The sequence below is a fragment of the Podarcis melisellensis genome (genome assembly GCF_964234715.1).
Source record: "Podarcis melisellensis genome assembly, chromosome: 2".
In the NCBI taxonomy this organism is placed as follows: Eukaryota; Metazoa; Chordata; class Lepidosauria; order Squamata; family Lacertidae; genus Podarcis; species Podarcis melisellensis.
In genome coordinates, this window is record NC_138529.1 from 121,150,225 (window position 1) to 121,164,581 (window position 14,357).

A 14,357-nucleotide genomic window follows, 5' to 3' on the forward strand; every position below is an offset into this window, starting at 1 on the left:
TTTGTGTATTGGAGGGCAGGGTGTGGCCATCGCCTACCTCTCCACTTTATGGGTATTCCGGTAAAGGAATCTGGCGTTCGTGGATCCTGTCCGACGCCCTTGCTGGTGGCTAGGGCCATGGCACGACCCCCGGTGACATCAGGGGGAGTTTACAGTTGTACTGAATAAGCTTAGTAGCCATGGAATAAGAGAAGAGGTCCTCTTGTGGATCAGGAATGGAAGTTGCAGGAAGCAGAAAATAGTATTAAGTGGATAGTTCCTCCAAATGTCGGGCTGTGGTGCCAGATGTTCTTGACCAAAAGCTCGCAAGAACAATCTGGCCACATCATGATGCACCAACAAGATTCTGGACCAGACCCAAGGGCAGCCCCAGAAAGAGTGCATTGCAGCAGTCCAGCTCCAAGTTTTCCAGCTCCAAGTTTTCCAGTGCTCCGGCTATTCCTGTTCACAAACAGCCCTAGAGGACACGTGGCTCTCTACTGACAAAGGTGTATCCAAGAGTACCCCCAAACTATGCATTTGCTACATAGGCTTAGGATCCAAGGCCATTTCTGTTCTCATCCTGAAGCAAAGTTCTTAACACGAGGTAATATTTCTGGGTTAGCAACTCCTCCTGAGCTCCTGCCTTGAAGGAGGAGAGAGCGGGGCTCCGCTTGGGCTCGGCTTGCCAAGGGTTAAAAGGAACAGAGCTGGGTTTCTAGAGAGGACAGAAAGTGGAGGCGTGGGGGGGGCAAGGTCCTCCCGAGCAAAGCCCCTCCCTCGCCATTCCCGCCTGCAAGCGGAGGGGCTGCTTCCGCCTCCCTCCCTCTCTCTCTTGCAAGAGCTGCCTGGGGGTGAGTCTGGTGCAATGGGGAGAAGGGGCTGCGGGGGAGGGTGCCGGGGGGGCTGGTCAGATCATGCCTGGGGGGCGCCAAATGGGGGGGAGACATTCCCCCAAGCCAAGCCAGGGAGGGGGGAGGGGGTCTTGGAGGGGGGAGCCTGCAGAGAGAGCCCTGGAGTCTCCAGAAAGAGCTGAGGAGGAGGAGGAGGAGGAAGGGGGGGTCTTCCTCTTGGCCAGCATCGCTACTGTGTCTTTTCTCCTGGCAGAAACTGCTACATTTTTAGCAGGGCGATGAGAGCCAGATCTCTTATGATTGGATCGCTTTTCTAACGTAGCTCAGCTTTTTTCTTTCTTTAATCAGTTTGGTCGTTTATACGGATGTCAGCCTCCAGGACGTACTTTGTATACCAAACTATATAGGAAACTATATCTGGTCTAGGGAACTATGCCCCACAAATATTTTTTTTTTAATACAATTTTTATTAATTTTTAACAAAAAAGAAAAAACACACAAAACAAAACAACAAACTAAAACATACAAAACATTTAAACATATATCTTATTTTCATACACCTTCTTTCCTCCGACTTCCCCATACCTCCCATTCACTGCATCCTTATTTTAGAGTTCTTTAGTAACCCTTTAATCTGTTTATCTAGTAGTTCTCGTCCGTTAAATTTCCTTAAAGTTATTATTTACTGCTGTAATTCTTTACCTCTTACCCCTTGACATCTTAACACTCCTCAATTTTACAACAATTTTAAAGATATATTTTAAATTTCTTCCAATCTTCTTCCACTGTCTCTTTCCCCTGGTCGCGGATTCTGCCGGTCATCTCTGCCAGTCCCATAAAGTCCGTCACCTTTGTCTGCCATTCTTCCAGAGTCGGTAGTTCTTGCATCTTCCAATACTTTGCCAACAAAATTCTTGCCGCTGTAGTAGCATACATAAAAAAGGTTCTGTCCTTCTTTGGCACCAGTTGGCCGACCATGCCCAAAAGAAAAGCCTCAGGTTTCTTATGAAAAGTCCACTTAAGGACTTTCTTAATTTCATTATACTGTAGATCATTTCCCAATAGGCTTTGATCTTCGGGCAGGTCCACCAAAGGTGATAAAAAGTACCTTCCATTTCATTACATTTCCAACATTTATTATCGGGCAGGTGATAAATTTTTGCAAGCTTGACTGGGGTCATGTACCACCTATAGATCATTTTCATTATGTTTTCTTTTAAGGCATTGCATGCCGTGAATTTAAGACCGGTGGTCCATAACTGTTCCCAATCAGCAAACAAAATGTCATGACCAATGTCTTGTGCCCATTTAATCATAGCTGATTTCACCGTTTCATCCTGTGTATTCCATTTCAACAGCAAGTTATACATTCTTGACAAATTCTTTGTATTGGGATCTAACAGTTCTGTTTCTAATTTCGACCTCTCCTTCTGAAATCCTATCTTCCTGTCTTGTTTGAATGTCTCATTTATCTGATGGTAGTGCAACCAATCTTGCACATTGGACTTTAATTTATCATAGCTCTGGAGTTTAAGTTTCTCACCATCTTGTTCTAGAATTTCACAGTATTTTGGCCATTTAGTATCCATATTAAGTTTTTTCACTGCCTTCGCTTCCATTGGTGACAACCACCTGGGAGTTTTACTTTCCAACAAGTCTTTATATCGATTCCAAACATTGTACAATGCTTTCCTAACAATATGGTTTTTAAAACCTTTGTGCACCTTTACCTTGTCATACCATAGATATGCATGCCAACCGAAGTTATTATCATACCCTTCCAGATCCAAAATGTCTGTATCCTCAAGAAGTAGCCATTGTTTCAACCAGCAGAATGCTGCTGATTCATAATAAAGTCTTAAGTCCGGCAGGGCAAAGCCCCCTCTATCTTTTGCATCAGTTAAAATCTTAAATTTTATTCTGGGCTTTTTGCCCTGCCAGACAAATTTAGATATGTCTTTCTGCCACTTCTTGAAACAGTCCATCTTATCCAAAATCTGTAACATCTGAAACAAAAACAGCATTCTCGGCAATACATTCATCTTGATAACAGCAATTCGGCCTAACAAGGAAAGTCTCAACCTGGACCATATTTCTAGATCTTTCTTTACTTCTGACCAACACTTTTCATAATTGTCTTTAAATAAGTTTATGTTTTTAGATGTTAAATTCACCCCCAGGTATTTCACTTTTTTCGTTATTTCCAAACCTGTTTCATTCTGAAATCTTTCTCTTTCTTCCATTGTTAAGTTTTTTTTCAGCACTTTCGTTTTCTGTTTGTTCAATTTAAATCCTGCTACTTGACCAAATATCTCAATTAATTCTAATACTCTTTTAGTACTAGTATCTGGCTGTTGTAAACACTAGATCATCTGCAAAAGCCCTTAACGTATAGTGTTTAACTCCGACCTGTATTCCTTTAACCAACTGGTCCTTTCTAATCATGTTTAGCAAAACCTCCAGGACTGATATAAAAAGCAATGGGGATATTGGGCATCCTTGTCGTGTACCTTTTTCTATTGATATTTCCTCCGTTACCACATTATTTACAATTAATTTTGCTTTTTGTTTAGAGTATATTGCACCTATACTGTTTTGGAAACCTTGGCCTACCCCCATCCCCTGGAGATTCTTCTTCATAAAGCTCCAACAGATGTTGTCAAAGGCTTTCTCTGCGTATGCCCCACAAATAACCCAGAGATGCATTCTCAATAAAAGCACACATTCTGCTCATGTGAAAACACCAGGCAGGTTTGGAGTACATTGTAAAACTGAGGCCTTCTAAATCCGGCCCGTGGACGGTCCAGTAATCAGCCTGGTTTTTACATGAGTGGAATACAGTGGTACCTTGGGTTAAGTACTTAATTCATTCTGGAGTTCCATTCTTAACCTGAAAATGTTCTTAACCTGAAGGACCTCATTAGCTAATAATAATAATGGGGCCTCCCGCTGCTGCCGTGCCACCGGAGCACAATTTCTGTTCTCATCCTGAAGCAAAGTTCTTAACCTGAGGTACTATTTCTTGGTTAGCGGAGTCTATAACCTGAAGCGTCTGTAACCTGAGGTACCACTGTATTTAAAATGCATCTCTATGTTACTTGTGGGGCATAGGAATTCATTCATTTTTCTTTCTTTCTTCAAAATATATTCCGGCCCACCACATGGTCTGAGAGATGGTGGACCAGCCTACGGCTGAAAAAGGTTGCTGACCCCTGGTCTATAGCTCTCCTTCTGGAGCCGGAGAGGTCGGGATAGTCACTTTCCTTTTTTTTTTTTTAAGTAATATTTATTAAATTTTCCAATAAAAACATACAAGTACAAAACAACTACAATGAAAACAAACACAAACAAAAAACAACAAGTATAATTTCAAAACTTATTTTCTCAACCTTATTTCCCCGACTTCCTCATACCTCACCGTTTTGTATTCTAGTTTCATTATCCCATCAGCAACTCCATTCCCTTATTTCCCAAAGGTTTTTTACTAATTCCATTCCTTTTCTTACTCTAATGTCTCTGAAAACCAATATTTTTAAGTCCTGTCAATCTAACATTCTTTAATCTTGTAATATTTATTAAGATAGTCCTTAAATTTCTTCCAATCTTCTTCCACTGTCTCTTTCTCCTGGTCTCGGATTCTGCCCGTCATCTCTGCAAGTCCCATGTAGTCTGTACAAAAACAAAGTTCTGTCCTTCTTTAACACCACTTGGCTGACCATACCCAGGAGAAAGGCCTCTGGTTTCTTCAGGAAAGTGTATTTAAACATCTTTTTCATTTCATTATATATCATTTCCCAGAAAGCCTTAATCCTTGGGCATGTCCACAAGAGGTGAAAAAATGAGCCTTCATTTTCTTTACACTTCCAACATTTGTTGTCTGACAAGTGGTAAATTTTTGCCAGCTTGACTGGGGTCATGTACCACCTATATATCATTTTCATAATATTTTCTCTCAAGGCGTTACACGCCGTAAATTTCATGCCGGTGGTCCACAACCTTTCCCAGTCAGCAAACATAATGTTATGACCAATATCTTGTGCCCACTTAATCATAACTGATTTAACTGTTTCATCCTGCGTATTCCATTTCAACAGCAAGTTATACATTTTTGATAAATTTTTAGTACTGGATTCTAACAATTCTGTTTCCAATTTCGATTTCTCCACCTGGAAACCAATTTTCTTATCCATCTTATAAACCTCCATTATTTGATAATAGTGGAGCCAATCTCTCACTTTGTCCTTTAATTTCTCAAAACTCTGCAGTTTGAAGTTACTACCCTCCTGGGATAGTCACTTTCCAGGGCACCATTTAAGATGTAGAGGTTTAGCCTGAATGCTGTTTGAGCCAAGCAGATGCCTGCAAAGTTTGATTTCTGATTCTTTGAAGAACGGGTGAGGAGGAATCCACTGGCTTCATGGTTGGGAGGAGACCATTTGTGCTGTGCATAAAGGGCATGATAATAAGGGCCCCATCTGGCATTGAGATCCCCTCCTAAAACTCCAGATGCCTTTGGGTTCAGCAAAATAAGGTCAGTGGTATAAATTTCCCTTTCAACCCACAAGTCTCTGATCTGAGATTTCTGCCTCATTGGGGTCACATCAGTGTTAATTACCAAGAGGGCCTGGTGGCTGAATTGGATTAACACTGCCCTGGCTTATGACTTGAATGAGGGGAGAGGGCTTGAAATGGCACGTAGCGTAGTGGAGACTAAGACCCCCAGGCCCCCATTCGCTCTTCCACGCTTTACCCCTAGATCTGCCCCAGTTGAGAATGAATGAAATCCGTTGAGTAACTGCTCATCCGCTGTCCATTTTCCAGGATCATTATGACGCAATGGTGGGAGAGAAAGTCTTTAAAACAAGGATCTCGGCTGGATGCAGACCACCCGGCCACATTCCAGTCCAGGAGAAAAGCTAGGTCACTTGATTGTCACGCAGTTGCATTGTGGGTAATTTTTGCAGGAGCAAGGGCTTCGCATTGGTTTGAGATGGTTGTAACTGCGTCTCCTTCTGTGACGAGGGAGAAGGTCCTGTACCATCATGTTCCTGCTCCTCTGTTCTAGCGAGGAGACTGGGAGAACCAGTGCAGCGTGGTCAGCAAAATGTGAATTCCAGGCAAGCAGGGCTGTCATCTCTTCAGCAGGGGGAGACTTCCTTTCACTTGTCCGAGGAGAGGAGAGGGGAACTGTTTCTCCTGCGAATCCGGTTCCCTCAGGGCCAGGTGGGACTTCTGAAATGGGAAAGCACATGGGGCTCCATTTCCAGGTTGGGCTTCTTCAAGTGCTTGTCAGAGGTTCCTTTTGCTTGCAGGGCAGATTGTTTGGGGAATCAGCTACTTGGGGTTGTAAAGATTCCTTGTATACTACTGGTATACACGGAATATTCAGAAGAGTCACTCTGCATCGCTTCCACTATTATTAGTAAAGTACCAGGGTGATCCTGCTGGGAGATTCCCAATGGCTTCGCTCACCAGGGTCATAGGAACGTGCAAGCCCAGGTGTTGATCCAGCGAGGGAGAAGTAAATTTTTGCTAATTAAACCGGGGTCAAATACCACCTATACATCATTTTCATGTAGTTCTCCTTCAGTAAAGTACATGCAGAAAATTTCAAATCTATAATAATAATAATAATTTATTAATTATACCCCGCCCATATGGCTGGGTTTCCCCATCCACTCTTTGTGGCTTCCAACAGAATCTTAAAATACAATAATCTATTAAACATTAAAAGTTTCCCTAAAGAGGGCTGCCTTCAGATGTCTTCTAAAAGTCTGGTAGTTGTTCTTCTCTTTGACATCTGGGCGGGTGCCACTAACAAGAAGGCCCTCTGCCTGGTTCCCTGTAACTTGGCTTCTCGCAGGGAGGGAACCGCCAGAAGGCCCTCGACACTGGACCTCAGTGTCTGGGCAGAAGGATGGGGGGTGGAGACGCTCCTTCAGGTATACTGGGCCAAGGCCGTTTAGGGCTTTAAAGGTCAGCACCAACACTTTGAATTGTGCTCGGAAACATACTGGGAGCCAGTGTAGGTCTTTCAAGACCGGTGTTAGGTGGTCCCGGTGGCCTAACTTGCAAATCTAACGTCCAAAGCCTTTTCCAGTCCTTCATTAATATATTATTTCCCACATCCTTTGCCCATTTTATCATAATGCATTTGACCTGGTCCTCTTTAGTTTCCCATTCCAAAAGCAGATCGTTCATTTTTGACAGCAGTTTTGTACTACTTTCTACTATTTCTCTCTGAAATCTTGACACTTGATAACTAAATCCTTTCTTTTTATGATTTTTAAAAGTTTCATTTAGTTGTAAATAGTGTAACCAGTCTATTACATTTTCTCTTACTTCTTCAAAGTCCTTTAATTTTAATTGCTTGTCAGTTTCTGTTAACAGCTCTTTATGTGTTGGCCAATTTATCCTCATATTTACTTTTTTCAAAAATATTGCTTCTAATGGGGAAAGTCACCATGCTGTTTTCTTTTCAAATAAATATTTATATTTCCCTCCAAACTTGTAAGAATCGAGTTTCTTTTTATGACTATGAAAACTTTTATGAACTTTTGCTTTATGTTACCATAGATAAGCATGCCTGGGGTTGCAGTCTTCAGGCTTGGAGACAAGATGGTGCCTGGTTTTTGCACCAAGTTCTATCTATAAGCCCCACTGAGTTCAATGGGATCTATTCTCAGGTCACTAGTGAGCAGACCATGCCGGCCTTACGAAGTGGGCAGAGGAGTAAACAGAGGAAATTGGAACCACTGGAAAGGTTTATAAATGGGGTTTCTGTTGGGAAGGGGCTGCCCCATTTGTGCTTTTCCAGGGGCAGGAGAATCCAGTGAGAGCCAGTGTGGTGTAGTGGTTAAGAGCGGTAGACTCGTAATCTGGTGAACCGGGTTCTCATCTTCGCTCCTCCACATGCAGCTGCTGGGTGACCTTGGGCTAGTCACACTTCTCTGAAGTCTCTCAGCCCCACTCACGTCACAGAGTGTTTGTTGTGGGGGAGGAAGGGAAAGGAGAGTGTTAGCCACTTTGAGACTCTTTCGGGTAGTGATACAGTGGGATATCAAATCCAAACTCTTCTTCTTCTCTTCTCTTCTTCCCTGCAGGGTCTTTGAGGCTCCCTTTGCTTCTTCCTCTCTCCCAGGACCCTGCAGCTTGTTTTGGCTCCTTGACTCCTCAGGAAGGATGAAAGAGATGGATCCTGCAAAGCTAGCGAGGATGGATGGGGGAAGATGGACGGTTGACCTGGTCAGGTTGTCTCCTGCATCCCTCCTCACAACCTCTGAGTGCTCCTCTCTAGGGCTCTCAGAGAGATCTGGTGAGTTCTAGGGGAGGGGAGATGGGGACATGGAGGGATGGAGCCAGAGAGGTATTGGGGCTTGCTCAGCCTGGGGGTGGAGGGAGGCAGGCAGGCAGGCGGGTGGAGATTGAGAAGGTGAGAACCTCTTTTGGCTCCACCACCTGCCTGCCTGCACCTTTGTTATCTGCAGGCAATTTGAGCTAGGAATACATGACAGTTCCCCAGCCACCACGATGTATTGGCAGCTCAAAATGTCTAATACCAGTGCTGTGACCTGAATGCCCTGCTTATATCAAAAAACTTACAGCTCCGTCACACAGCAATAGAAGCAACGACTCTTTAAAGTAACGCGATGCTGCTTTGCAGTTTGAATGCAGATGGGGCCTATGCTGTGTGTCGCCCTTTTCTTTTTGGAGTAACTTTTTATTTGTTTTTAAAAACAAGGAACATGTGAATAATAAATGATACAAACATGTAGACCGGGTCTGCTCATGTCATTTGTATATCTCAAAACTAGCAGAATAAATTTGCAGGAATGTCTATAATATATGGTTCATCATTAATGGTCAGTGTATGAGTTCTGGGTTCATGAATTGGTTTAAACTGGAACACAAAAACGGGAAATAGGAGAGAACAGAGAGCATTCAACATCACGTAGCTGGTTGTCTATTCAGGAGCTCTTGTGGTTGTTGTACTTAGATTAAGATTAAGGAGAGCCAGTGTGGCGCAGTGGTTAAGAGCGGTGGACTCGTAATCTGGGGAACCGGGTTCGCATCTCCGCTCCTCCACATGCAGCTGCTGGGTGACCTTGGGCTAGTCACACTTTTCTGAAGTATCTCAGCCTCACTCACTTCTCATTCTCCTATTCCACTGTGTAAAATTTCCTCTATGCATCCTAAAAATTTCTTTCTACTTTTCAATCTGCCTTTAAAAATTGTTTCTGAGAGGATAATTAAGAGTACACTGGCAAAGTGGTCAAAATGTTAATGTCAGTTTCTGAGGTAAAACGTGTCACTTTACAACTCTGCACCTGTCTTTCTGGGTTATTCGTGGTTTTCTGGATTTTGTGGACCCCAAACCCATTTTCTGTGGTATTTATATGTGTGGAGGTTGTCCCGGGTTGTTTGACCCTTGAAAAACATAGCTTTTTTTTCCTCCTAGAAAAGACTCCACAAGATTCTCTGTTGAGAGTTTAAACAGAACACATTACATTACTTGATATACTAAAACACATTTACATGTGCTTATATCTAATATATCTATATATATTCTTTATTGATTTAGATTATTTCTACATTTATCCCATTCGTTATTCTAGATAATAAGCTACACTCAAAAAACCAAAATAATTCAACATCAAATAATACTGCTACATGAGGTATGAAGAGTGAATTACAAGTGCTTCTATATATAGGGGACTTTACAGACTTTTTCTGAGGCCCATAGCAGCATAAAACAGGCAGCAGGTGCTCTCACGGAAAACCTCTCTCTCACTCGGCAGTTGAGAACAGACCTAACTGGAAAAAACGGCCTTCTGGAGTGACAGTCACCCTTTCCATAGCAACTTGGAGGCAACATTTACATACAAGAATTGTTAGGGAAGTTGAGGTAATTTCTGTCAGGTTTGGGTTTCTGTTTTAGCCACTGCCCAATTTTTAAAGAGAAGACCACTGTTAAGTTGTAGTGGATTTCATGATTGTGTCAACAAAAATCCGTCCTAGAAAAGAGCCAGACTTTCTGAACGTCTAGTTCTCAAAAATACGTCTGTGAATGCTGGTCGACAAAGGCCATGACCTCTGTAGAAAGACCTCACATCTTCTGTTCTTCCTCTTTCACAAATGTTCATTAGGATTGTTCAGTAATTGGGGGCTCCATTTCTTCCTGAGGATCTAATTAGTTTCTGTCTTTGTTGTAGGTGGTGATGAAATGGAAATGCAGAATGGGGGAGACCATGACAAAATCCACACAGTGGAGAAGCCATATCAAAATTGGGAGTATGGAGAGGGCTCCAGTCAGAGTTCCCGTTCCCATCAAAGAACTAAAAGCGGGAAGAAAGGCTATCAGTGCTCAGAATGTGGGAAGAGCTTCAGTCGGAAGGACAATCACACTTCTCATCACAGAATTCATACAGGAGAGAAACCCTATCAGTGCTTGGAATGTGAAAAGAGCTTCAGTCGGAAGGACAAACTCACTTTGCATCAAAGAATTCATACTGGAGAGAAACCCTATCAGTGCTCAGAATGTAGGAAGAGCTTCAGTCGGAAGGACAGTCTCACTTCCCACCAAAGAATTCATACAGGGGAGAAACCCTATCAGTGCTTGGAATGTGGAAAGAGTTTTTGTCTGAGTGGGGATCTCACTTCCCATCAAAGAATTCATACAGGGGAGAAACCTTTTCAGTGCTTGGAATGTGGAAAGAGCTTCAGTCAGAGGCAGGGTCTCACGTCCCATCAAAGAATTCATACAGGGGAGAAACCCTATCAGTGCTTCGAATGTGGAAAGAGCTTCCGTCTCAGCCACAATCTCACTTCCCATCACAGAATACATACAGGGAAGAAACCCTATCACTGCTTGGAATGTGGGAAGAGCTTCAGAAAGAGGGCAGGTCTCATCCGCCATCAAAGAACCCATACAGTGGCACCTCAGGTTAAGAACTTAATTAGTTCTGGAGGTCCATTCTTAACCTGAAACTGTTCTTAACCTGAAGACCACTTTAGCTAGTGGGGCCTCACGCTGCTGCCTCGCAATTTCTGTTCTCACTCTGAAGCAAAGTTCTTAACCCCAGGTACTATTTATGGGTTATCAGAGTCTGTAATCTGAAGCGTCTGTAAACTGAGGCACCACTGTACAGGGCATGAAGCATATTAGAAATGTGGAAACAGCTTCTCTTCCAAGAGGAATCTAGCTTCCCATGAAGAAATTCATGTGATTGAGCAGGTGGTTGCTGAAGAAATTCAGGCATGCCTGGAGGATGGGGACCATTTGGATCCTTTCCAATCGGGAATCAGGCCTCATATTGGGACTGAAACTGCCTTGTTTGTGCTGGTCGATGATCTCCGGCGCTCTAGGGACAAAGGTGAAAGCTGTTTCCTGGTTCTGCTGGAGCTCTCAGTGGCCTTTGATACCATTGACCACGACATCCTTCTGGACCGTCTAGAGGAGCTGGCACCTGAGGGTTATAGATTGGTTCCACTCCTTCCTCCTGGGTCGTGTTCAGAAAGTGGTGGTGGGGGATTAGTGTACAGACTCCTGGGCACTCACTTGTGGGGTGCCTCAGGGTTCCATCCTCTCCCTCATGCTTTTTAAGATCTACATGTGTAGCAACCTGCTTGTGGTTAACACTTAGCTGGAATGAAATATTCAACGCAGCAACAGAGAAATTAAAATAATAATTTATTTGTCAGACAAATAAATGATAGGCACAGTGGTATATGGTTACCAAAGCTCTGCCTCTCTCCAGCCCTGATGGCCAGCACTTATATTTCCTCAGCCCAGCCCCCTTGCTCCTCCTTTGGCTGCCTCTGTCCAATGAGCCTGGTGGAAATTCCTATTGGCTGTTTGCTAGAACCAATGATAAAAGATACACCCATTTCCTATTACCTTTTATGGGAGACAAAGAGCTATATTTCCTTCTATCCATAAATGGCAGACAAGTAGCCATATATCTTACATTTGCCTGACAAGGCACTTTAATTACCAGATCACCTTTTGCCCCTGTTGCCCCTGCATTCCAAAACAAATGGCTCATGGTATTAAATTCTATCTAAACAGAGATCTTGGGTTCACATTCTCTCACACCATCAATGAAATAAGAATCTAACATAAGAATCTAACATTTCTTACTTTCTAAATCCTTTGCATAATTACATTAAGCCAAAAAATCTCATACATAACATGGATAGCTTTTTAATTACATTAAGCCAAAAAATCTCATACATAACATGGATAGCTTTTTAGAAGAAAAGGCCTTTGCAAATTAAAAAAGGAACTCAGTAAAAACAGCTTCAAAAGAAGCCTCTTCAGTTTACACCCCCCCTCCCAGTTTACACTCCCAGCCAGCTGCTTTTCCCATTAACTCTTCCCAAATTTTATTGCCCTTTAACTCTCTCAGTATACCTTAAACCTTAGGAAAATATGGCTAGAGTCTGATGGGAGGCACGTGGTATTATTTTCTGTTAAACAATAAATCTTACTATTTACCAACTCTTAATTAGTGTTTTTGCAGCTTGATTGTATTCTGTAATATGTAGGGTCAGTGTAACATTTGCTCCCAGCCTGTAATTTCCTTTTACAACTTTAAGAAACTTGTCTCCTGCTACTGCTGTAAATCAGGGGGGCCCTTGTTCAGGAGAGCAGGAAGATAAACAATTGCCAAACAACTTAGCCAGCTGGTTTCTGCCTGGTATGAAACATACAAACGTTTGCAAATATATCTTTAAGCTCATTTTAAAATACAGGCCTTGATCAGATGCCTCACATGAAGCTGCTGGGAGAGATCATCAGGGGGTTGGGGCTGGGTGTTCATCAGTATGCAGATGATACCCTGTTCTAACTCTCTTTTAAATCAGAACCAGTGAAAGCGGTGAAGGTCCTGTGTGAGTGTCTGGAGGTGGTTGGAGGATGGATGGCAGGTAACTGATTGACGTTGAATCCAGACAAGACAGAAGTGCTGTTCTTGGGTGACAGGGGGTGGGCTGGTGTTGAGGACTCGCCTGGACTACTGCAACACATTCTATGTGGTGCTACCTTTGAAGGTGACCTGAAAACAACAACTAATCCAGAATGTAGCAGCTAGACTGGTGACTGGGAGTAGCTGCCGAGACCACATAACACCGGTCCTGAAAGACCTACATTGGCTCCCAGTACGTTTCTGGACACAATTCAAAGTGTTGGGGCTCACCTTTAAAGCCCTTAACAGCCTCGGCCCAGTATACCTGAAGGAGTGTCTCCACCTCCATCCTTCTGTCTGCACACCCAGGTTCTACTCCCAGGGTCTTCTGCTGGCTCCCTCCCTGTGGGAATTGAAGATACAGGGCCTTCTCGGTAGTGGCATCTGCCCTGTGGAATGCCCTCCTACCAGATGTCAAAGAAATAAACAACTGTCTGACTTTGAAAAGACATCTCAAGGGAGCCCTGTTTAGGGAAGCTTTTAATATGAGATGAATTATTGTATTTTAATATTTTGCTGGAAACTACCCAGAGTGGTTGGAGAAACCCAGCCAGACAGACGGGATATAAATAAATTATTGTTATTGTTATTGTTTAAGGACTTTCCCACGCAATATGGGAATCCACATCCATCTGAAGTTTGGGAGCGGTTGGACGATCCCCAGATTCTGGGGATCTCCATTTGGGGCTATCTGGTAGAAAAAAGGGGAACTGGGTTTTATTATGAAGAGTCGGAACAGTGTATCCATAACTTGCCCAGGACGTAAAGGGAGAGGTGAGTGCTTTGCTGTGGTTCCAGGACAAATCTCAGACAGTTGACCAACTACAGTCCCCCCCCCCCCACACACACAAAGAACAAGACAAAATGCTGTCCGTGTAGAACGGGAGGAGGTCTTCCAGGAATGCCTCCGGTCTCTCAATATTTTGTGGGACTGCATCACATCCCAGAATATTAGACTAGGGACTCGGCTACATTACTCAAAAAACTGTGTTTTGAATGCATTGTAAACAAGCAACATGGTTTTTAAAAGCAGTGGTGGGGTGTCATGGGACATTTGACACCAGTGTTCAGTGCTCCTGCTTCCAGGTTCCATCCCACCCTCACCTTTGGGAGAATCCAAAAAGGAAAGAAAGGAAAGCCCATGGCAGAGGCACAATTCCATCTTAACACCAAACCAGCCATACCTGTGGGATTTTGTAGATGCTTGACACAGGTGACTTATGTCTAGAAATATCAGGTTCAGCATCTTCAAGAACAGTCAACAGGTTATTCCTCTTCCCACAGTCATAGTTTGGAATGTCTGCATGCCCAGTAGAGAGCAGGTCTAGCAGGGCATCAGAAGTCCTCTTTGCATTAGAATAATGGTCATAGATGACATAGCCGAGGGTGACGTTGGGTAAGAGCCTGAGGTCCTGATTGATTTCACAAATGGCAGCCAGGAAGGACAGGACATTCCAGAATTTCCCACGATAGCCACTGGAATGAAAAAGTGCCCTACATTGAATGAAAACAACATTTCTAATTCTTTCTGCATCTAAACTCTCAGCTGTTTCCAGCA

At 43.3% G+C, this 14,357-nt stretch overlaps 1 protein-coding gene and 1 long non-coding RNA gene across 2 annotated transcripts in view; one reads left to right on the top strand and one right to left on the bottom strand.

Moving 5' to 3' along the window:
- Window positions 1–14,357, bottom strand: part of LOC309365361 — a 115,274-nt gene that overhangs the window by 40,884 nt on the left and 60,033 nt on the right. The window lies entirely within an intron of this gene.
- The window catches only part of LOC309364689 (uncharacterized protein), a 35,470-nt gene continuing 21,856 nt past the window's right edge, over window positions 744–14,357 (top strand). Inside the window, exons 1-2 of the mRNA XM_081902460.1 lie at window positions 744–833; window positions 7,975–8,148. Coding sequence (XP_081758586.1) covers window positions 8,016–8,148 — 133 coding nt within the window. The 5' untranslated portion in view covers window positions 744–833; window positions 7,975–8,015. The remainder of the gene's footprint in view (window positions 834–7,974; window positions 8,149–14,357) is intronic.